This window comes from Rhamphochromis longiceps, linkage group LG4 (genome assembly GCF_057381845.1).
Source record: "Rhamphochromis longiceps isolate RC_006_pf linkage group LG4, R_longiceps_female_GT1.1, whole genome shotgun sequence".
NCBI classification, from domain to species: Eukaryota; Metazoa; Chordata; class Actinopteri; order Cichliformes; family Cichlidae; genus Rhamphochromis; species Rhamphochromis longiceps.
Window position 1 is genome coordinate 33,671,319 of NC_140560.1, and position 25,966 is coordinate 33,697,284.

The 25,966-nt window shown below is 39.0% G+C and overlaps 1 protein-coding gene across 1 annotated transcript in view; it reads right to left on the reverse strand.

Annotated features, from left to right (window-relative positions):
- The window catches only part of mybpc2a (myosin binding protein Ca), a 39,010-nt gene extending 27,229 nt beyond the window's left edge, over positions 1–11,781 (reverse strand). The window contains exons 1-7 of the mRNA XM_085405294.1: positions 11,703–11,781; positions 11,423–11,571; positions 9,353–9,470; positions 9,065–9,113; positions 5,012–5,068; positions 4,742–4,908; positions 4,400–4,532 (exon numbers count right to left, since the gene is read on the reverse strand). Of these exons, the coding sequence (XP_085261420.1) occupies positions 4,400–4,532; positions 4,742–4,908; positions 5,012–5,068; positions 9,065–9,113; positions 9,353–9,470; positions 11,423–11,512 (614 nt within the window). The 5' untranslated portion in view covers positions 11,513–11,571; positions 11,703–11,781. The remainder of the gene's footprint in view (positions 1–4,399; positions 4,533–4,741; positions 4,909–5,011; positions 5,069–9,064; positions 9,114–9,352; positions 9,471–11,422; positions 11,572–11,702) is intronic.
- Between the last annotated feature and the right edge of the window lie 14,185 nt (positions 11,782–25,966).

Consider the following 25,966-nt stretch of genomic DNA (forward strand, 5'->3'; position numbering starts at 1 on the left):
TGTTTTGTGAGGGGGGGCAGTCAGTGGTATAAAGTCCTTCATCCTCCAGGATCCTCCATGGATATGCCTCCCTACACCATCACTGATCCACCACCAAACTTGTCATGCCGAGGAATAGTACTACCACTAGCAGTGACACTGACCCTAGTCAAATGCAAAAATAGTGAAAAAACAGTGAGGAAAAAATGTCAGTGGCCTCCACATGTAAAACATTGCCTGTTTTGAGGGTTGTCTCATTGTTGCCCCTCTACTACAACTGTTGTTAATTTCATTATTGCCAAAGTAGCTGAAACTGATTAATAAGCCCCTCTGCTTGTTTTTTGAGCAGCGTATAATGTGATTATTATAATCAGTAGTAAAGGTTGTAATAAACTCCCCATTGCTTCTTTTTGTACCTTCTAATGCTGTTGCACTCATTGGCAAAACTAACAGGCAACCACGCAACCTAAAAACTAAAGCAAATGTGACCATGCCAAAAACTTGAGTAAATCCTCATAGAATCCAAAGCTATAATACCTTACTTCACAGCAAAAATAACCATGGTTACAGCCTCGTATTTAGAATAATTTTAGTCTCTACAGCATACACTGGCTATGGCAGATTAATATATGAGTGCTAACTCAGCTAATACTAATGTTAGCAAGCTTTTATAAGTTAGTCACTCATCCAAACTTGAGCTCAAATGGCTTGGATGATCTGTACCACACCACAATTTGTCTCATAACCTCAATACACCTCCTCCAGAAGGAACCAACCGCTTAAACATGGAGTGAACTGAATTTTCAGATGATAGATGATAGCTATAAAACAGCTACCCTCGATCAAATGCTCCTAAACCTTAAAGCTTACCAGTATCTAAGAAGATGAAAGTTCACTACCGTAGTATTGTTATAAAGGGACAAACTTTCCATAATGCCAACAATTGTTTATTTACCGAGCTGTGAGGGTGGTTTTTATTGGTGTTGAGTTTGGCATTTTAACACTGGTTTTTAAAGCCAACCTCAAGTGGAATTGCAGCTTGTAGCAGTTTTGCTGTGATTTAATTTTTCAGCCCTTGCTGCTCAGTCATTCTCCACAGACTCCCTTTTGAATAACCCGATTTCAGGAATCAAACTAATATGCTTATGATAATAAAATAAATTAAATCAAATAACAAAATAAAATAAAATATTTGCATCTGTATGGCTATTTCAGGGGGTGATTTTGTATGACTCGCTCAATTAAACTCTTAAACACTTGAAGTTTTCGTTATTAGGGAAGAGTCCACTTTGACTCATAGGTGGACACCAATACTGTCTCATATAAAGGGAGGCGGAGCCTTCAGCTATCAGGCACCTCTCCTGTGGAGCTAGCTCTCCATTTTGATTTGGGAAACATAAATCCTTTAGGATTGAGTTTAAAACTTCCTTTTTTGATAAAGCTTATAGTTAGGGCTGGATCAGGTGACTCTGAACTATCATTCAGTTATGCCGCTGTAGGCTCGAGCATTTGCCTTCTCTCTCCCATAATGAATGTTTTAGCATAATCTCTTTATGCTCTCTTCTCTTTCCCTTCATCCAAACAGTCAAAGCAGGTGGTTGTCCCAATCTGAGGCTTTCTTCTCTTAAAAGACAGTTCTTTCTTTTTGTTACTGCAAAATCCTACACATATGGGGTCATCTGAATTGGACCACTCAATGCTGGTTAAGAGGACCATTTTTTAAAGAAAACATCAGACAACTAGCATGACTTATAGTGTAATTAATTCTACAGCCCAAGAAGTCTGTGTTTTAGTTATTTTGAGTAAAATTCTAGTATTTGTATGTTATTCTAATAACTAGCAGGTATATACGACTGTACAATGCATGCATACATACAATAGATGCACTTTGCACCGATGCACTGTCCAGATATTGTCCTCAACTGATGACAGATGAAACTTTAAATTGCAAGTACACAATCTAACAAGCCACATAATTGTAGGTACAGCCATCTTTAAAATACAGTCTGTTTGCAGAACTTCCTATGCCCATGTTACCCACAATGCACCTAACTCTGTTTAACTCTGCAGCTCCAGCTGACTCAACTAGCATCACGGGTGGTCTTTCATTGCCCATATGGAAAAGAAACAGAAAAAACTTATAAAAGACTCGCATCAGATTTGGCTTGCTTCATATAATGAATCATATAAGGCTTATATGATTTACTCATGAAAGTGGCCACTTTCTCAATACTTTCATATATTGTTTTAGGAAGTATCCAAAACATACAAGTTTCATTTATATAATTTTTCAAGGAATCTTTTATCTGTTTTCACTCTTGTATGCTTTTCATACAAGTTTCACACAAGACAGATACAAACTTTATAAGATTTATATATATCTTTTCCATATGGGTGATGTGTTATTTATCCATACTTCACAACACTCCCTCTGTAGCTACAGACGTCTTTTCATACTTTTTTCCCCAACACCTGCGAACCAACTTTCAGTAAATGTCTGTTATTCCACGACATTAGTTCTTGAAGGTATCATTATGTCATGTACAGCGTCCTGCAATCTTAAATTATGGTATTTTTTAATAGAAGAGTAAATTAAAGAAGTGCAGATAGACTAAATTTAATCAGTATGGCATTTTTTCCTCATCTCTGAGGCTTTGGTAAATTAAATGAAACAAAAAGACAACTCAGCCTTCAAGAAAAATCACTTTACCTAATAAACAATGTTTTAAGCTGCTATCAGTGAAGGAAAACACAAAACAAAATTAAATTTATTTTCTATGGTGTAACACTGAGCGGTAAAATAGTGAATCTCAGCTGACCATAATAAGATAATCTCTTTTTATATGTATTATGTCAAAAGAGTTTTTGGATTGGTTTTGGTTTTATGCTTTATCCACAGCAGTAGTAGGAGTGAAATAAAGCAACAACAAAAAAGAGCAGGGCTGTAATACCCTGATCCCAATGGCTTTTAGTCACTAACCTAAAACATTTGATTTGTTAGAGCTGAATGGTCACAGCCCACAGCCTGGAGAGACCTCCAGGGAGACTCTGCTCAGGCCAAAATAAAAGTCGCTTCTCCCGATGTAACTGTCTTAATCATAACAGAAAGAGGGCCGCCTTACTTTCCAATAACAGCATGAAGATTCATGAAATAGCAGATGGTGGAGCTATTGAAAACATAGCACTTGAAACAGCTGTAGCCTCTTCAATGAAAGACCACAAGTAGCCTTTGAAGAAGGAGGGAAAAGAGCACAGAGGAGAGCGACGCAGACACTGGATAAAGCTCAGCAGGCTAAAGAGGCTCAAAAAGTAACATATGTATTCTGTCAGACATCCCAGTCAGAGCTAAAGGATTTTGAATTAACCGTTTACACTCCCTGCACCGTGTTTTGCTTGAGGAAGGATGTGCTTGCTGAACTGCTTGAAATGTACTCTGCAACTCTTGCAGTTGCTCCAGTTGGTCAAGTTGTTATTGCTATAATGTTAGTGACATAATGAGAGCAATCAAGCTAAGCTAAACTATTTAAAGGACAATTATGTTTTATTTATAGATGTTGTATCTCCCCTTAAAGTGACTATTGTGGCTGCAATGCAAACTTTGCACTCTTAACCTCTGTTGAGATGCAGGGAAATGAGAACTCTGACAAATCTGGGACATCCTGCCAGCTGATCTAATCACTAGCATATTCATCTGCCCACGAGTTATGCCCACTGCTACGGGAGCAGTAAGTCATTCTAGATGCTCAGCCATATTAGTGAAACCAGCGTCAAGAGAACAAGGAGCTACATCAGATACAACACAAGACCTGTAGGATGAAGACAGAATGATAACAGGTCTATCCTAAGACATGGTGTTGAATTGCACACAGCACTTTTCTGAGTTAGATGTGAGTTAGAGTTAGACTTACAGTTGCCACAGTTATGTGTTTTCACAGGACTCTGTGTAGTCCGTAAAAACTAAGTACACCCCATAATTAGCTTGTAGACATGTATTAAACAGCAAAAACCTGAAGTATGCATGTTCTATATCACTTCATCTTCCTCTCACATCATTATTTTGGTCCACTGTTCTTTACAGTGTTGCTTCAGTTTGGTGCAGTCCTTGTCCTGCTGAATGACCCAGCTTTAGCTGTCAGACAGATGGCTTCACACTCGATTCTGAAATGCTTTGGTATACGGAAAACTTCATTGTTGACTCAAAAACTAAAAGGTGGTCAGGTCCTGTGGCTGCAAAACAAGCCCAAATCATCACCATGTTGACAGTTGATATGAGGAGTTTGTCCTGATATGCTGCAGAAAGGGTGTACTTAGTTTTTCATTACATAGACTCCTATGAAAACTTTCTTCTTCACATAATCATAGATGACAGAAATGTGAATCTAAATACAAAAACTGGCACAAATGCAGGATAGTTGCTCACTTAGCTGATGGTTTGATTTCCTGTCCATTTTTGAACCATTTGACTGGAACGTTGGGGTCAGCCACTTCCACTGTGAGATGGATCTTCTCGCCCTTGTCCACTGTGTATGCTGGATCCAGCTTCTTCAGGAAAGCTGTAAAGACAAAGACTCTAAGGGCCAAATAATACCTGTGCCAACCAACAGCAGGCATATGCTAACACATATTCCACCTGTCGTCCCAGTAGCAAAACTGCTCCTCCTTAAAACGCTGGCCTTTATATGCTGCTGGTATTTACAGCCTGCTGCCTGTTATCTCATTCAAAGCACAAACTCTGCTTTTGCCTCATAACTCCGTCCCGTACCATCACTCTTTTTGGACTCAGCCTTCATCTTCTTCAGCCTCGTCAGCATACCCCTCAGGTCTGTGATGCCGTATTGAAAGGCAATCTTCTCATAGTCGCAGGGCTTAGCTTTCTTTAGGATTTCCCATACATCCACTTCTGGTTCCTCCTTCCTCTCCTTCTTCTGCCTGGTGGTGTTTAAGATTGATTGTGAATGAGTTAATGAGTGCAAACCAAGTTTAAGACACATATAGATGGAAGATGCTTCTCTGAAAATGTAAATTATCTTGCCTTTTCTTGAGCAGTGCACTGAAGTCTAGCTCTCCAGCATCCTCATCTGCATCTCCACTGGAATTAAAAGAAATTCAATTCTGGGATTATTATTTATTTCTTTTTATCCTGTGCTTTTTACTTTATTTGTAAATTAGGTGGCAAAAAGACATTAATAATGTATTTACATTCAATAATATACCCTTTTTTATTCCATATTACACATAGGAAATTCTAATACGCAATAATACTGAAGATGGTCGAACAGTAAACTTCTAACAAATTTGTGCCTGTGGTTAACACTTACCCTTTTACCATCCTGCATTCAGAATGATGCAAAAAAGAAAATGGGGGCAGTGAAAACATAGAGTGAATCATAAGCTCTGATCATGCCCTAAACTTGACTGACAGAAGAATCATAACAGACAAGCAGCATGTAATAAAATAAAAGTCTGTTTATATAAGACTCTTGATCTGTTAGGTCTCTGAAGTACACAAAAGCCACAAACAGAGGACCATGTGACATATCACAGATGTCCAGCAGATTTGAACCAACATTAACATTACTTATTGCAAATTCTGTGTTTCAAAATTCCACATTTTAAAAAGTTATTTAGCTATCAATACAATTTGACCATGGAAAAAAGAGCTATAATTGTGCAACCCACCTAAGTGTTTTTTAAAAGCACAATCTTTATAGTATGACTAGGCTGTACTTTGTGTAGTACCAATTTGTACCACAAGACAGTGGAGTGAATCAGTCAGACATGTCATTAAAATTGTTATTTACAGAAGCAGCTTGACTAAATGCAAAGCCTCCGGAGGAAATCGGAAATGTAAAGTGAAACCAGTCTGTTAAATCTGCATTCTTTCACATGGCCAGCAGGGGGCAACATCTCTGGTTGCAAAAGGAAGGCAGATTGTACAGAACTCCGTGTAGCTCTTGGCTCCCTTATTCTATGTATGATGACTTTACATGTAAACCTGACTATTTGGTCGCTTCTATCGCGTTCGGTGTGTAGTAAGTCTATTTTCATCTGTTTAGCAGGTCATGTCAGTGGGCGGATCCGGGGGTTTCTCTGTGAATTTCACATTCCTGTGGCAGCGTGCTAGGAGCCACATTTAATTTTTCCCTGTAGAAAGAAGTTTTCTTCCCACACAGAGTGTACAGTGGACGCTAATGTCAGTACTTTACTCGTTACTTGACAAAAGTAATCAGATTATCTTTGGTCATGATGTGATTAAAGGAACTTTATGTAAGAATGAGACATAAGCATAGTGAAAGGAAGAAGATACTCAAAAAGCGACAGTCACATGCAAAATATTTTGTTGATACAAGTAGGGGGAATTAAGCATCTGTAACCATGCATAAAACCCTTTATTACCCTTCAGATGCACATTTGCAAGTATAAAGTGATGGTGAATATGTCATGTGCTGTGGCATAATCAGTCGCTGTCTCGTGCTCAACAAGGTGACAAGCACTGTGTGTGGCACACACCAATAAATGTCTACAGGATCGAGTGCTGCTTGTTTTCCACCGTGAATGGTTTTGGCAGCTCCTTTACAGCGTGGAGTGTGTTTTCCTGGCATTGTTGAGGCTCATTGAACCCCTCAGAGATAAATGCCAGTAAATTCAGAGCCATTCTGAGTGATAATGCTCGTCCTATGGATGAACAGTTCATCCAAGGATAACATCCATCCGTGTTATCCTTGCCATCCTAATGGAGGTAAATTCTCGCTGGGTGGTATTGTCGTCGATCACCAGGCACACATGACCACCAAATGATAAAAACGATGAGAGTGAAAGCGATGTCTGCGGTGCTGTGGTCACAGCAAATGCAGAATCTCAATCTGCTTGAGCACTTCAGAGAGCTTCTCTCTGCACAAAAGTCAAGTTATGTGAAAAACTAGACTGAAAGTTTAGATGAAAACAGAGGTGAAGAGCTCTGCTTCAGTATTTGAGCATGTGGAATGAGTGCAAAGAACGATTAATGATACCTGTTAATGTATAATAATATTATTGTGTGGTATGGCAAACAGTGATTCACACTATAAATTCATATTATGAATGAAAAAGCAGTGCTAAACACTAATAGACTGTATAAAAAAGATAAAAGACTGAAGCCACAGCAAAGCATCATTATTATGCATCCTTTTTGATGGCAGCTGAAGGGAACTTCTCTGGTTTCATAACTTGTAATGTAGAAAAACCGATGAGAAAATGAACCTATTCAGATGTAGTTCAGTGAACATTTTCCTGTTTAGTTCATCTCAATTGCTGGTTTAAGTATTTTCTATTAAAGGGTGAAGCTCATTTTGTAAAAAGGACATAATTTATAGTCAAAAAGATATAGTGGTGCTATTCTATGCATTTAGTGTGTTTGGTTTTAAATGGACCATTAGCTTGTTTGGTTAATTTGTACTAAAATATATTCTGAGACGATGCTTGCTCAGTTTTTCTGATAAGTAGATTTTGTTTTAAACTTGTTCTAAAATAAATAAAGATAACAGATGCGCTGTAACAACCAACGTGGCTACGTGCTACCGCTAAGCTCTAAAACTGTAGTCCACAAACCAGAGCGATGGTCGCTAGAACCATCTTTTATTCACAGTATATTTAAAAAAAACACATTATGTGTATTTGACCTCCACAGCTAGTAACAACAGTATTTTATTTTTCCTTGATTTAGCGTGCAGTAATGAGATTCGTTATCACCACCTATCGCGGCCCACTAAGAAATAAATCAAAATAAAATCCGGTGTCAGAGGAATTCTTTGAATTTAGATGTGTGGTGCATCTGAATCTGTTATTTTGACCTTCATCTCTGTGCAGTAGTGCCATGGCATACTATCTAACAAATGCAGATATGCCCGTACGCATTTCACTGATAAGAATAAACATAGTGGTATAATGAGAATTCTACCTAGAAATGCTTTTAAATGCTGGTGAAACACTGCTGTGTAAACATACAGTGTGTATTTTCTGTTTCCCTTTGAAGCCCTCTCAGCTGGCCGACCAGTCAGTGAAGACGCAACACAAAGAAGAAAATAGCCTGATATGCCTGGGGCACACAATGAGGAGCTTGTGCTAATTCAGGCAGACACGAAAATCTGGTGTTAATAAAACTCCAGAAATTAAGAGAAGAGGATTGTGTATCTTAATGCATGCAGACCTTGTGTTAATGAGAGAAGCACAAATGATCCTCCTATGGGAAACAGGATCCTCTATTCTTATTTTACAGAAGCTAAGCTGCAAGACTTCCACATAACAAGTTGTTTAACGCACTCATACGCTGTTTTCTTCCAGCAACATATTTGAGTTTTAACCAACTTTTCACTTTTCATTTATCTCACTAACCTTCTCTCTCCTTCACCCTCTTGTTCCCTCCTATCAGCACTCTGCAAATAAACGCACCGACATCCTGTCTAAACCACAATATGATGCTGTCTTTTTGCATGTTGCCTTTTTCATCTTACCTGCCCGTTTTTACTCATGCTCTAATGAGGGAGGGAAATTATATTTTTGATCACAGATTACAAAAAAGGGCGACTCAAGGTATCGGTGCAAAGGTGTCAGCTGATTTACCAGCACAAGGCACGTGTACATATGTACAATTTACAGGCTGAGAACAGCTGAAATCTCATTTTTCAAAAAATAAAGAAGACTACACATTCGCAGGATACATTAGCATAGACCAACTTCACACAGGCCAGAAGCAGAGACGGAAATAGACAGTGAGAGAAACAGTTACACATACACACAAAAAGAAATACTCCCTTCGGAGACTGTTACTGAGATATGTGACGAAATACATAAGATCCTAAACCACGAGGGAGTCCAGGTGAAGCAAAACACCAAGGCAGCAGATGCACTGAGACGTGACAGAAAGAGATAGATGGCAGACTGAGTGACTCGTACAAAGTCGACTACAACCGAGGGATAGACAGGCACACGGGCAGAGACGCTGGTTGAGACTGACAGATGCCCAGAGGCAGCGATCTACAGAGGAGCATATGCGAGACAGTGTGATGGGTGACATGTAGAGTAGACCCACGCCGACACTGACACTCACGATCGCTTAAATGCCTCCAAGATGTTGTCCTGCTGGTCCTCTTGTGCAGCTAAAACCAGACAGAAGGAGAAAGGCTGGTGAGAGCTCAGCTAGGTTAATTCATTACTCAGCAGGCTTGAGCAGCAAAGGAATAATGGACTGATGACCTCACTAGGCCACTAAATGATAGGACCTAATGTATATCGCACTCACTGAGTTATTGCCTGACAAAGCTAGTTACATAGTAATGGTGGATACGCCAAATGGAAGATGACAATAATGTGATTAAGTGTCTGTCTCCAGACCTACCCTGCACAGAGACTTCGAATGTGCAGCTGTCGCACTTGTCTTTGGAGGTGACCTCGCAGCGGTAGCCACCTGCGTCTCCATCCACTACTTTGATGATGCTCATCTCGTAAGTGTAGATCTGACAGAGAGAGAGAGGGGGGATGATATGCTAGGAACACACACAATTCAATGAACACCCAAACGCAAAAGCTCAAACGTACACGCACGTACGTGCTGACCAACACATGCTCGAAGTATGGATAACGCGAGCAGGGTGACACTGATGCCTTGAAATGTTGCTCGGTTAGCTAGTCACTCACTAGACTTTGATTACGTGTTCATCATGTCCTCCGTTTTCTACACAAAGATGTCGGGGAAGAAATGTCATTAAATGGTAAGTAAACAGATTATTTCTACCAGCTTTTATGCTGTTGATTTTTGTGAGTTTTACAAATATTGACTGAAATAAACAAAACTTTGTGGGTGTGATCTGGAAAGCATAAAATCTATTAATTGCAAGTTTTATTTTCAGTTGTTCATTACTGCAATTTGCTATTAATGTTGGCAGGATTTTGCACAGGCATGCCTTCGTGCCTTTGTTTGCAGTAGTATAATCCAAAAGATTCAATATGTTTTACACGAGAAGCTTTTTGTGCCGTGGTGGAATAAATGTGATTTCACAGGATTCAAAAAGTGAATAAATATTGAAGCACATTACTATTTGCTACCACTTGGTTGATCAGTATAAACAGCTGAGCTGAGTTCAGTTACAAAGTTTGGATCTTTCGTTAAAACCGTCAGTTTTACACAAAGTTTTATCCCATTTTTTTAAAAACCACCAAGAATCTGAGACAAAGCAATGAGCAGGCTGACTTGCATGCAGTCAGGATATTTAAAAACTGATATTTAGCCATTAGCACTTTCACATTTTATGCCTGAAACTTACAATGCAGGTCACTAAGGAAAAACATGTATTCACCAACCTGTTGCCAACTGGTTGCTGAAGGTTTGTTGGCTGTAATTTCACCAAAAATCTCCTTGTGATTGTTTTGGTTTGTAGCAGATTTCACAGAACAGTGACTGCTCTGTAAACTGCAAACTAACCACTGAGTGATAGTGAATTTTGCAAAAATGCAGTACATACTGTAAAAGGAAACCTTTGACTGTCAAAGTAAAAGTTGCTCCTTACCACTGAAACCAACATGTTTCAAAAAGTGCAACTTTGACTTCTCTGTTTCCATTTTGCATCTGACTCTTCAGTTTCACAACCACTTAGTGAATAGTTGGTAGGTGCAGCAGTTGGAGATACATTCTGCATTTCTATTTGTAGTCTATCATTTTATTCCCCCCCTTTCTCCCCGACCTCCTCGTATTAATTTTTTTAATATACATGTTTTCAATCCCACTTGTGCATGAAATGAAACACACAGCCATGCAGTATGTCATTATAAACATTTGTGAAAGTATGCGTCTTCTGTATAGCTTACTGAACTGCAACCATTGCAAGAAGTTGGGTCCAGACATTTCTTCCCTCCTACATATTCCCTGAGAGCTGTAAGTGGTATTATTACAAAGCGGAAGCATTTAGGAACCACAGCAACTCAGCCATTAAATGGCAGACTGTGTAAAGTGTGTGAATGGGTGTGTGAATGGGTGGATGACTGGATATGTAAAGCGCTTTGGGGTCCTTAGGGACTAGTAAAGCGCTATATAAATACAGGCCATTTACCATAAAGTTACTGAGCAGGGTCACCAAATGATGAGTCACATAGTCAACACGGCTCTGCTGACTCAATAATAGCCAAGTTCCAAATCTCCTCTGGCATTAATATCAGTACCAAAACTGTGCGATGGAAGTCTCATGCCATGAGTTTTCATGGTGTAACGTTTATGTAGCCCAATATTTCTGTCCATAGTGCTGTACGAAATACCATAACATACTCATATATTTTGGTCTACAATAAAGTGGTCAGTCAATCAACTGAAAGATTTGCTATAATATTCATGAGGCTATGGTCCCGTTGATATTACTGTCTCTTTATTAATACATTCACAAAAGTTATATTTAAAACAGAGAGTATAAATGCGTACCTTGGTGTTTCTGTCATAGGACTCTTTAAACTGAAGATGCTTTCCAGCTTTGCTACCCAGGTCAAGCCACTTCCCCTTCAGCCATTTCATCACCGGTTTCTTTATCAGGTTTGAGGAGTCCACTTTAGCCACAAACGTGATGTCCTTGCCTGCCAAGCACGAAGATTAAATGCAGTAATTAATTAAACTGTGTGTGTAACAACTGGAATTTAGCACTAAGTGGCCATTCCTCTCATTTCAGATATAACTCAGTTTTTATGGCCAATGATTTTTGCCAGACCTTTTGTTGCTGTAACACTCTCCGGCTTCAGCACAAACAGGCCGGTCGGCTCAGACAGCTGAGGACCCTCCCCTGGAAGATGATCTGTGACGGGAGTGGAATGAAGAGAGTAACTAAAGTATGAATTTAAACAAGAAAATGTTATCTGGGCACAGCATATAGATTTTAGATAAATAAAGGCAACCAGGCGACCAAGCAAACCCCCAAATCATCTTCTAAGTGCCTATTTGAAAGTCATTTGGGAAAATTCTGAAATTTAGTTCAAGGACACAAAGCCTCAACCCACTAAATTCTGTCTTTGCACGGTTATTTAGTGCTGAAACTGAGCAACAGTCTCTCCACAAGGCAGCTTGTTTGCATTATGCCTTTGTTGTTACACTGCATAAGCCATTTGGGACCCTCTGACAAATGACAAGCGACCAAGGAGCAGGCTGGCCCACAGGGAATATAGAAACTCCTCAGATCACCCCTGAAGACATCATATTACTATTGACTCTCTGCAATCATCTGCCACCCCGACAGAACATAAGCTGAAGCCGTACAGTCTTATCATGGCAATAAAAAATGAGCTGCTCTTTTATCTACTCGCTTGTTTCTTTTGCAAGTAAATTGATGTAACCTTTGTAAGGTGTTTGCTTGTCAGTTGATATGCTTTATAGAAATGCTAACATATTCACTTCTTTTACCATCAGGAGGCAACTCTGCATCGGAAGGGGAAAAAAGAGAAAGTGAGGAACACGTCAGTCTGTACAGTATTTGTGTTGTCCCATTAAACACAAGTGTTAATTGGCCCAGTGATCACCTTGACTTCAAGTGATGAACACTCACACATTAAATCATTGTGCTCTCACACTTCAAAAGAACACAGATTTCTTTCTCAGAGTCTAATTAACATTTTTTTCTCTTTTTTTTAAAGAAAAGTACAACTGTTAATGAGTTATTTCTTCAACAACTGTCCTAAAATCACTTCAACTGTTCTGAGGTACAGTACACAATCTACATAAACTGTCTGAGTCAGACATCCTGCAGATTTAACAAGAAAAAAGGTTCATACACAAGCAATAAGCCAAAGGTACATCGAATCACCAATCAGATAGAGTGAGTAGGACCCTGACTGGACATCCATTGGACGAGACCAGTTGCTGAGAGAATGGATCCAGGGTCACAAGTCAGATAAGGTCATGCGCTTCCATAAATTCAGAGAGCCATACTGTTGGCGCCTCTTCCTCTCTCTGCTTTTATGGGCTCAGTTAATTTGATCTTTTAATCAAAAAGTACCCCTGAGGACAGATCCAAGTTCAGATGTTCAGCGTGATTTAAAAGGTTTCCATTGGAATGCTAAGTGGGTAAAACTGATTCTGGGATAGGGCTCAGGGGACACTTTTGAATGTTTACACTCTTACGCTGTTGCACTGGATGCTGGCTGTGTTTGGGATGGGGCTTCTAAATGAAATTGACTCTAGACACTGTGGTACTTTGGCACTGGGAGTTTTAAATTATGCCAAGCAACACTATTTAACCATGCATTACTTTTAGACTCTAAAATACAAATGTGGCATGAATAAGGCACGGCGGGACCACGGAGCGACGTTCAGAGCCAACTTTATTTGATTCACGTCACACCACACCACCACCAACCCCTGAGTCCCCGTGTTTTAACACGGCGGGCGTGATTGCGGATGCCGTGCAGGTGCGTCCGCACGGCCCCGCAGACCACGCCCCACCACAACAACTTATAGATTTTTTTAACTGTTTGTAAAGGATTACACAGTATAAATAATATGGACTGTATGGGGTTCTTATTTCCTCATAATTTCCTAATCTTTTCTATAGAGTTTAATAAACTACAACTGCAACATTCTCCTGTTAAAACCTTGGTCTTAGCATTCGTGGATATTATTTTAACATTAATTGTCTTAAGTTTGCCAGTGAACATTTACAGTAAATGATTCAGAGAAGGTATGAGAGGAAGCGCCGCGATTAGAACATCATCCCCATAGTCAAGCACAGAGGTGGAAACATTATGCTTTGGGGGGGTGTTTTTGCTAAGGCTAAAAGACAACTAGATGGATGAATTTTGGATGAGAACTTTCTTTCCTCCCAGAACACTGAAAATGCATCATGTATGGTTTTTATAGCATGGCAGTGAGCCAAAACCAAGGTAACAAAGGAGTGGCTAAAGACAAAGCACATTAGCTCTCCAGCCCACAGTCCTTTAGAAAACCTGCAGAGGGAGCTGAGGTTTTTAGTTTCCAAGTGGCAGTCAAGAAACCTAAAGGAAGCAGTTACTGTAAAGAGGAGTACGTCCAAATCCCTCCTGAGATGAAACCCTGTGACAAGACAAGACAAGGTACTAAGTGATGTTTTTGGGGGGATCAAAATACTTATTTCACTTTAATTTCTTTGGAAGTGAGCAAATGTAAAAATTCAGCAGGAAATAATTATTCCCTCCCAGTGTCTTATACTGGGCCTTGGTCTTTCCCCACAGTTCATTTACTGTATGCCCTTAAGCTATCTTATTTCTGATTGGCCTCATAAATTAGAGGTATATACGGCAGGTGGGTGGGGCTTCTTTTGACATAGTGAGCACCATGTGTCTGAGATACCCACATTAGGTATATCTAATGTGCATGTTAAACTTGTGTTAAACTAAGCATTATTGTAACAATATTGTTATTGTAACAATATATACATATATTAAAGAGTGTAAAAAAGATATAGTACTAGATTCCATTTAATAATAGTTTTGTGTCAGATCATAAAAGATGATTTAGTGAAACCCATTAAAATGAATATTCTGACCAACTTAATTCACTGGTTATTGAAAACTTCATTCACTGTGTTAATTTAATTACTGAAATGCCTAGTATGCAGTTTGTAGTGTATTTTCAGGTGAGCACTGACACTGACTAAAGAATCAACAGATACTTGGTTTCCACATTTCACACTTGGAGGAAAAGATAAGAGAGTAGTCGGGATTTCTCTAGTTCTATAAAGTCAAGTACTACACATGGTATACTACTATAATCCTAATTGTACAGTACATATTATTATTATTATTATTTATTAAGTGTATGAAAACATAATGAAACTAGAGGACCTCATTGTGTAAAGACATGAACAACAGAAAAATCATTATGGCTGTAAACAGTAATCAGTGCAGTGTAACACTCTTCAGCACTAGTAATAATTAGGCCATGTCACACACACAGATGGCATATATCCAGCAGAAACACAGGCGGGATATATCGTCCTTCAACATCTGCCAGAAAATGCTGAGGATTTTCTATGAGTCTGTGGTGGCCAGTGCGATCCTCTATGCTGTTGCATGCTGGGGGAGCAGGTTGAGGGTCGCAGATGCCAACAGACTTAATAAACTGATCCGTAAGGCCAGCAATGTTGTGGGGATGGAGCTGGACTCCCTCAAGGTGGTGTCGGAGAGGCGGATGCTGTCCAAGATAAAGACAATGTTGGATAACACCTCCCACCCACTCCATGACATGTTGGTCAGTCACAGGAGCTCGTTCAGTGAGAGACTGAGATTACCGAAAAGCACCACTGAACGACACAGGAAATCATTCCTGCCTGTGGCCATCTCCCTGTACAACGCATCCACTTAACACACTGTTTGCTGCTACAACTACACATGTTTCTTTTCCAAATATTTATTTATAAGTGACTTATGTATGTATGTATATATATGTATATATTGTACTATTCTTAGTTAGCGTATTGTCTGTCTTGTCTTAATGTTGGTTTAAAATGGAGCACTGTAACAAAAAATAATTTCCCCCAGGGATCAATAAAGTATTCTGATTCTGATTCTGATTCTGATTTTTACCAATCAGATCTCATCATTTCACTTTTAAAACAGACGTTTGCTTGGATGCTTTGGTGGAAGCAATCTAACCACTGTTCTCTGAATCCTTTTGAAAGACTTTTTTTCACAAGACATTGTCAGAAGCTTTTTTGTTATCTGCTATATTTGTATTTATTTACTCATTTTACCATCAACATGTTTCATCTGACAGTCTATCAGTTGAATTTGCCGTGCCTTGAATTGCTTTTAAGCTGCGCCTTTGCATTGATTTCTTCCTTTTGATTTAGGTTCCTTTATCTGTCTGCTGTGGGGCACTTTGTCACTTTTGTTTACTCCATAAATAAAGTTATTCTCGTCATGATTAGTGTCGTTGTTATGTTCAATGTCCAGAAATCACCGCGGCTATATGTCTGCAACAAAACTGCATCTTCATAATGTCTCCGTCTGCTGAGTGAAAATACTGAAGCTTTAAGCAACACCAGAGCAATCCCAGGCTTCAGTGAGGAAGCGTTTTTCATCTGATACCCATGTCCACTAACGCAAAAAGTGACTGACACAAAGCAAGCACAAACACGGAAAGCACAAGCAAGCTGGCATGTATTGTGTCGAGTCTTTTGCTTACCATCCCTAGGCTCATTGTTGGCTAAATGAAAAGAAACAGTTGGTACATGGAAATTAGTCTTCACAGCACAGCACAGGTCTCATCAGACTGCAGAGGGCTGTGTGTGTGTGTGTGTGTGTGTGTGTGTGTGTGTGTGTGTGTGTGTGTGTGTGTGTGTGTGTGTGTGTGTGTGTGTGTGTGTGTGTGTGTGTGTGTGTGTGTGTGTGTGTGTGTGTGTGTGTGTGTAAAGAATGAAAATGCTTCAACAAAGATCGGATTAAAGACAATGCATAAGCCTATTCACTCAGACAACCACAGTATCTTCAGACAAACACACAAACACACAGATATAACAACAAAGCAAAGCACTTACCTAAATCTGTTAATGAAGAATAAGCACAGGTTTTGTAAATAAACAGGACTAAATAAGTGGTAATGCAGATATAATGTACTGTAAGCTTTCCATGCAAATGCATGCTGTAAATAAACACAGCATGACAGAAAAGTGCTTGGCGTCATAAACTGCCCGTGCCTCTGTGAGTTACAGTGATAATTGTAGAGATAAATCAATGTGTTTAATTTTACAGATGAGTAAGGACAAAATGAGCGCACACATATGTCAGCACACCTATAACGCTATTTAGCTGCAGGACAGTGCTTACCGTCTACAGCCGGCTGCATTTCTGCCACAGAAAGTGATATAATAGTGTAAAAGGAAACAATCTGAAAATTTTAATTATCAGGCCCCAAAACATAATAATCCCTGCGCTGACTCAAGCTGTGATGTTGCAGGCCATGAGGCATGTAGGTTGTTGGTGGCAAGATCCAGATGTTGTACAGATGTCGACTGAGACTTCCAGATGTAAACAGTGTGCCAGATTACAGATATAAGTTAAAAACAAACAAAAGGCAGCAATCCAAGGATGGCTCAGAGGTTTTTGATAGATAAATTAGGAAGTTTCTGTTATGGTGGATCTGTGAGACCCAAGTCAGGCTGGACACAAAATTGACTTGAAAAGTTGGGGGTGCTGTTTCAGATGCCCCTGGGCCGAGAAGGAAAGGCAATTTTTCCTGTAGTAGTAGAAAATATGATTTAAATTTGCAATACCTCAACAGACTGACTGGCGTCTTCTCATTGGATGATGGGTACTGCCATATTTAAACTTCTCTGCCATGCTAAAATAATGGGGGGAAAAACGTGAGTTCTCACAAACAAATACAAGCTGTTGGTGCCAGCTGTCTTGGGTGGCTTTTACCACCCAAGATGGTAGCATATTTCTGACTTTGGTAACCTTAGATTGTCTGAAGGACTTCTCGATTCTGTTTTGCTATTGTACTCTGGACTGGATGTCGGTCTGGGTGTTAGTTTGTCGTTGTGCATCTTAGACTCTTTAGATGCTATAATCATGTTGTCCATTGTAATCACAGAATGGTAAAAATTGTGTTTCCCAGTTTAGTTGTGGTGTCTAATTCCCCCAGAAATGCAAAATATCTCCATACATGACATGTAAGGGTGAAGTTGTTAACATGCACTATGCACATGTTGTTAAAATCACAGAAATAACATCAAGCTTACAGTCACAAGGTCTGGTGAACTTTCTGCAGCACTTTTGTGTTTTATGTTTTTTAGAATAGCGAAAAAAACACACAAAAAAAAACCAACAACAGAGGCTTATCAGATTTGTTTTGTTTTTTCACATATTAATTCATACGTTCCTACACCTGGAGCGAGATCAGATCAGTAGAGTTTCCCTTTAGATTGCAAAACATCACGCCTCCCTCAGTGTTTATGTTCTCCCCCAAAGCGGGACTCTCAAATCACAGCCAACGTTTTAGCTCTGCCAACTGCAGCCAACGCTAACATGGTGGGCACAACAGAAAGGATTTGAGAAACAAATTAGCTAAGTTCACTGGCATATGGCTTAAGCAAAAGGTCATGGAGTTAAGAACAGACTAAAGCTGTGCCAGCCATTTGCTTTGAGTGTTGCTTTGGCTTTTTCAATCATGTTTGCTTGGAATTGTCTGATTTGGGTTCTAACTGTATATTGGCCAATGTACCCCTTCAAAGACTGTGACTAAGCATAAATGAGCTGGAGTATGAGTAGAAATCGCTGTTCTACCTCATCATTGCACCTGCGCGCACACACATTTAATCACTCCCGGTGAGCTGCAGAAGGTTTATGTAATAATTCATCTTGACTGCACACACTCACACATACACGGGCAGAGAACCACGTGTCCAACTTTCTTGCTCATGCCCTCTATTACGGTTGGCCCATAATAAGAACTGACATTCAATCCAGAGAGGTGAACTCAAAGGGTGAACATATTACACAAATAGACTGTTCACATAAATGTGCAACAAAGTGTACTTCACTCTCTGGGAACCTGTTATTTAAGACTTTTTATGAGCTGCAATTAAAGGAAATTCGCATAAACATAAATAAAGACCATCGTGCAACAGAATCAAAAACATAGACTGTATAAAAGATTGCTTTTTATACTTTCTGGGTCTGAAAAGAGAAGAGCTTTGTATTCTGTGACTTCAGTAAACCCTTTCCTGATAACTTTACGGTCTTAAAGCTGCTTTCACATCTTCGTGAATACAACACAGTGCCTGTTTTGTACATTATATTCAATTCTATCAAAAAGGCAGATAAAGCCTTGTTTTTCAGTCACACACATCTCTCATCACTTTTGATTGAGGCTTGAGGTTTCATAACAGTAGTTCATAAATCAATGAGTGGCTATGTCTTTTATTTACAGGTAACACACCAGCCACAATCTATGAACATATTATATATGTAAACAACAGTTAATTATAGTTTACTATATGTTAAGTGCCTCCCAGGCCGCCCGACTTCCAGTGAAATTGCTCTAACTCTCAGTTTGAGCTGATTACATATGCACATAGAAGGGTGGGGAGGTCCCAGAACAAAGCTATATATTGCTGAACATACATTTTTTTTGCAGAGAGAAATAATTATGTTTCTTACAGATGTCCCTGATGGAAATAAGAGGAAAAATCAGCAAAAAAAAGAAAATAAAACTCAGTTTTCTTTCTCACAAATACAAAGTAGCATCTTATATTATAGAGAAGGCTGGAAAACACTAAAGGGTGATGACACAACCAGAACAATAACAACAACAATAATTAGTAATAATAATTTATATTATTGATTTGAACCCATCATCGGGCATTTCAGAAAGCGCTAGAGGTGCTGGGTATATCCCAGGTTTACTACTCCTGAATTAAAAATAAATATTAACTATTTCAGTTTGTAGTTTCGAAAAAGGAAAATTCACAGGAAAATGAGCTTTTGCCGATTTTCAGAATAATTCATTATTACATGTAATAATTAACTGTTAACTGACACTTAAACAGTTTACGGTTCAATATTCCAGTTAAAAGTCATATTGAACAAGAAAATGTTAAAATGTAAATATAAAAGCTTCCTTCCACATAAAAGATGGAGGTTAACAGGTTGAGAATCTCCATTCTGTTTTCTAACATTCTTAACCATTAGTAAAACATGTATTATGTCTATTTTATAGTGGTTATTTTAGTGAACCTTTATCTTCACGAAAACAGTAAAACCTCAACAGGATATCTGACATTTGGATTAACAACTGATGTTAATGTGGAAGTTGATTAAAATCATTTCTATTTTCATGACACCAGTGTAAATTATTTAGTCCTACTCACTGCCATAGTTTTATTTAGCAGCACAGATAGCATCAGTTCAGACTTCTGCAGTGGCTCTGCCCAACACATTTACTTTCTAAATTATTCATATCTTTATTATCGGCATTGGTAGTACAGTAGTAGTACTGATGCTATTTAAAACATGAGGAAATAGGCAAGAATTTCTGTAGCCATGGCAACCTAGAGATTTTAATTTCAATGCCTTTAATTGTATTACAATTTACCTGCAGCAATTAATACTAAATTTAATGTTTTCCTCTCTGGATATGTCCCCTCTGGAAAAACCAAAAGGGGCGATTTGTCTTCCATGTTGGATTTTGTCTAATCACAAACACTTTTTTGTATATCAGCTAAACATAGATACACATGTAGAAGCTGCAAACAAAAAATCAGACACAAAACCTACTTTTTAATTAAATAAATAAACTAATATCAGGATAAATATTGTGCTGATAAGGTGCCAGCTTATCTTTTTCTAACTGATTTAAAATTGGTTGAAGTCCTCAGCTGTTCCCTACACGAATAAGATTAAATTTAGGAATGCTATATTGCTCCAGTAAATAAATGTAGCTAAAAGGCAAATATTCATCTGTATCCATTGCATGTAATCACAGATTTAAATAAAGCCAAAAATATCATATAGACGGGCTCGTGTATACACGGTGTGACACTTACCCGTGAATTAAACACCTTCTTCACTGCTCGAGATTTTAACAAGTGATTACCGAGGAATTCTGAACTGCTCAAGTGCATGTGTGTAAGTGTGTGATCATGCATCTCCACACTCAACCCCATCACCACAGAAGTTCACTGCTTCTGTGTTTGTTCGGGTTCATCTTTAAACCTTACCCTCCTCCTCTCCTGACATCTCTGAATCAGTGGAAGGAAAGACATTATTTTGATGATGAGGATGAAGGCGATGAAGCTGACAGCGATGATGAAAAGGATGAGAAAGATGAGGATGAGGATGATCTACAGACAGTCTGCGTGACACAGAGACTAACCAACACTGAACGCCGGTTTCTTACCCTTGTTATCTGTAAATGAGAGAAAAAAATTTATATTAGAAGCATTTCTTTAAATATTTGTTTCCAGTGCATGTTCTGCTTAGAGTGGGTGGCCACTGTATGCATTACTCAAAAAATAAATTGGATATCTGGAGCACAGCTAGTGGGCCCAGTTTAGATGTCATGAAGGCTCTTACCAGCAGGGGCTGCTGCATCCTTAACACCCTCGGCTGCTGCAATTAAACAACAATTATGTAAATTAATTTGCACGTCCTCATTATTTCATATCATACAACACTAGGAGCACAGCGTTTGGATAGTCTTTCAGAGCTGAGACTCGGTAAAATGTTTAAAGAGTCACATCCTGTAATCTGAATCCTCACGAGACAATAACTAATATAACCGAGGGCTGCTTGTTTATCGCTATATTTATCTAAAATGCAAAACATCATTCTGTTTCTTACATTCAGCTGTACACCGTCAACACAGATGCTTTCAGATAGGTTTTGGGAACCACTCTGCAGGGACACACTCTTTTTTTTACTAGCAGTGATCAGACACCTTCATAAATACACCACACTGCACATGAAATACACTTTAAAATAAACAGTTTCATTTTAACAACATAAACACACATTCACATGTACCCGCACAGGGAAACGGCAACCCTGCTTTGTGAACCTCTTCTTGGTTTCTGTAGGGTTTGCCGCTGGCAAAAGACAGAATATTGGATTTCAGCGAGGGAATAGTGCATGATTCAAATGAGCCACAGTTTACAGAAACAGTGAGCTTGAGATAAATATAAGCAATTTTGTCAGCGATCATGAGGAATAATTGGGCTTTAAAAAAGTCTGAAAGGGGCAGCCGCAAGACAAAAATGCTTTTGATAGGATAAGTACATCAAAGTTCCAGGATCGCAGATCTAGGTTACTTTAGAAGCTCTAGGGTGTTTAATGAGATGGCAGATTAGGTATGAATTTCTGTCTGCCAGACAAACTAAAGCACACAGTAGCACAGTAATAATTCAGCTCTGGCAGCATTCGCATCTTAACCATCCATTTAAATAATTCTGCAGGTCTGCGCCCTCATTAGGGCCCCTGTTTAAATGTTAAGAAGGTTTCACTGTGGCAGGGAGGTACAGTTGAGACGGCAAAGTTTATTAAAGGGCTGAGCCACGGAAATGAATAAGGACATCATCTTGACAGCTATCATCTCTCCGAACGACCAACGAGAAGCCACAACTGGAACGGCAGAGCGTCCCATGAGCCTACTTAACAGTGGGTCTAAGATATCAAGGCTCAGCCTTGGCACTCTGGTTGTGATCAAGGCTGGCATACCATGTGTGGCAAACTGAAGGGGAGGCAACACTTCTATTTTGGATAAGGTTTGTTTTTCATGTAGCAATCTATTAATGCCTCTCTCAGCACTTCAATCCTTGAGAGGATCTGTGGCACAGCAGGCAGTTAAAACTTTCTTTAGGCTCCTGCTGAACCATCTTTCCCACCTCTCTCCCCCTCGAAATCAGAGGGAAAGTCGGTCACTGAATTTTGCTTTATTAGGTGCTCGTCTGGTCCTCTGTTTTTCAGGGATGTTACCTTGATGTCAGTGTGTTTGCTGGCAGGATTTAATCTTTGACTCAACATGATGTAACCGAAGACGGGAGGAGGTTTTGTTTTTGAGAAACAATTCTCACCCTGAGAGACAACTGGGGCGTTAAATAAATGTCACAAAATCACCATGGAAACAGCCCCGTGCTGATTTCAGATATGTGTGATTAATAATATAACCGTTTTGCCAAAGACGGCTGGAACTCAGAAAGTGTGCGCTATGCACAGGAGTCCCGCTGGTGTCTCACTTTACTGAAGGAAATATCACAGCCTCTCAGAGGAAAATTTCATATGAAAGACTGTTCATAAATGGTTTTAAACCCCACAGAATAACATGAAAGTAAAGTGAGAGAAATTTCCCTGTTAAATTATAGTGAAATACCAGCAGCTGATTTGCCAGCAGTAAACTGTTATTTTACAATCGGACTACTGTAATCTACAATAACATTCTTTATTGTCAAGAAATCTGCATTGAATATAATCTTTACACTGTTCAGCTGTTCTTTTACTGTTTCCATTATCACCTCAGTAAACAATTTATTACACTGTTTACTCGATTAGGACACGTTACCATCTATGCATATTCGTTGTAACTCCATCATAACTTGCACAGCAGTTGTGCAACTATTGCCATCAGAGAATTTTAAAAGAAATAATCAATAAAGGGGAACTCTCAGTCGCAAACTTCCAGTTTCATAGGCAGCGTTAACAAGAATGAAGTGGACCCCAAATTTGCAACAGAAAATGAAGCGGAGTGAAGCATTTTTATGCTTATTTTATTGTCTTTTTGATAGAAAGGACTGAGCAATGATGTAGCTCCATTTTGATATGTTTTACAGGGTTTTGATTGTAGCAAAGCGCGAGGCAGGCGTTACTGAAGCAATCATAACCCAACAGTCTATAGAAAATGTAAAACTAAATGAATAGACAGCAAATTTTTATAGCAGTTTATTGCAAGGTACAACACACAGTACCTGCTCAAAGATCATGTCTGGGGTCTCAAATGTGCAACTACCTCTTACTAAGCCTTTCAAAAAAGAATTTCTACAGTTCTCCCACAGTTTTCTACAATAGTGTCATGGTTAACACTTCCTTCTCACAGTAAGAATGTCCTGGGTTTGACTCCACAGGCCAGCTGGTGCCTTTCTGTGTGGTGTTTGCACATTTTCATCGCGTTGCCTTTCTCCAGCAGTCCAATGGCATGAGTGTTAGATGAATTGATGTTTCCAAACTAGCAGTAGGTGTAAGTGTAAGCATGCATGGTGTGTCCAGGTTGTACCCTGCCTCTCCAGCCCCCATGCAACCCTGAGTTGGATGAATAGAATTGTAATAAAAAACTATATTGTACACCTGTAATTGCACATTAATAAAACCCAGGAAGGAAAGCCGAGTGTGAGTACATTTTCCTCACATTGTTTGATGGTGAAAGAGCGTTTCCTGACTAAAAGCAGTTCTATAGCTTTCTATTTTTTCTGTACAGCTTTCTTAGATGTAAAAGTTTCAGCTGTCATCGTATGAAATCTCAGTCGGAGCTTCATTCAGTGTCAGCGGAGCAGCAGCACAGCAATATGAGAGTGAATGAGAGTTTTGGTTCACTGGTGTCAAGATATGAGAGAAAGATATTGACGCTCAGAGACTCTGGTTTGACTGTCTTGAAATGTTATATGTGGTGTGACATCTTAGAACTGTCACTGCGGTTAAAGCTAAATCTGCAGTTGCAGACATTAATGGGAGGCGTCCTAAACAACAGATGAATAAAACAAACATTTTGGTCACGTGATAAACTGGAGACACATTAGAGAGGAGATTAGATTTGCTAATTTGCATCCCAACTGACAACCTTTTCTTCCCCCCTTACATCATAACTTGAAAATACGATGACAAAACAGCACAGGCTTTTTAAAACAAACGTACGGTATAAGATCTCTTTACCCTGTAGCTGCGTGCTGTCTCACCGCAAACAAGCAAGATAGTGACACACTCACCAGTCTCTGCGCAGTTTCCTCCACTGCACCCAGCAACGTTCATTGTGCAGTAAATTAGGTTTCACAAAAGAATTTTTAGCCTTCAAGGTCACTGCCACCTCCTCTCTGCATGATTACGCAGGGATTTTATACATTATCAGGATCACCCTTTCACATCTAATTTATAAGCTTTTCACTGCTCTGGATTGGTTATTTTTTTCCCATTTAGGTAGTTTGCATCATGAGGGTAGTATCAGCAAGCGGTTTAGATTTTTTCTGTGTATCCCAGGTGAAACATTTTATGCAGATGATGATAGAGGGGTGAAAAAATGCAAATTATTACCCAGCATCCAAAATGTACAAGGGACGTTTTACACTGGCAGCTGCAAGTGGCAATAAACGTGAAAAAACAGACAGCACGTGAAGTGTAAAAGACACACAGATTGCTTCTGTTTCCAAGAAGTGAAATGTCAAACAGCGGCGAGACAATCTTTCTTTCAACACAATACTCCTTCTCTGCTGTTTATGAGGCCGGCCGCATTTGTGCTCATTTGTTAATATGTTGAAAATGAGAAGCTTTGAGTGCTAAGAGGCCAGTAGGATATCTTTCTTGTCGCGCTACCAGACGGGTCTCCCACTCAACAAGCCGATCTATTCATTCAGAGAGCCAAGTAATTCGCGTGCGTACCTCGGCAATCCTTTGGATAAGTAAGTGAATTATTTTTGGCACACCCCCTGAGGCATAAAATACTCACACTGATGCCAAAGAGCTGATACTGAGCAGGTTTGCAATGTACACCATCTTAATTCAGTGTGTTGGAAAACCAAGATAGAGCATTAGCTAACATTAAATCACCTTAGAGCTTTTTTTTTCTTGTCTTGTATCTTCTTTTCTTTTCTGCCATAAGTCAAAATAAAAGACAAAATACTTTTTTATATAATGATTAAAAAGTGGGAAATTCAGCAGAGTCTTTCATGGTTATCTGACATTTCTTGACATGTTTCAAGGAGTGAAAGATAACTAAACCCATTTACATACACATCATAATAAAATGCAACCCTGAGCAGGTAAATATTATCTCTCCAGTAGATTTTTATGAAAGTTAACTAATTTTCACTTTGCTGGGTTTTTATACATGAAACATTATAACATACTGTGGAAATGATTTGATGCCCCGAGTCAAGTGAATTTATTTATGAGCAGCTTTAAAAGAAAAACAGATGACCAAAGTGCTGTACAGCTTAAAAAATAAGAAAAAATTATATTAAAACAATACAAATAAAAACAAATATAAGAACTTAGTCTGGCTTTGAATGTCAGAAGCTAAAAATAGAATGTAAAAATACCTTTTAAAATAACTCTCAAGCAAATAAAACATTTCCAGTCTGGAAGAGATGTTGCTCACTTTCTAGAAAACTACCCAGCATCCATTTACTGTTTTTATTTCATTTTATTTTTGTTTTTTGGGGGATTTTTTCTGATGCCAAGCTCAAAAAGAAATCAGGTCTGCTGACAACAGGGAATAGCGAACACAAAATCAAGCTGGGAAACACATGAA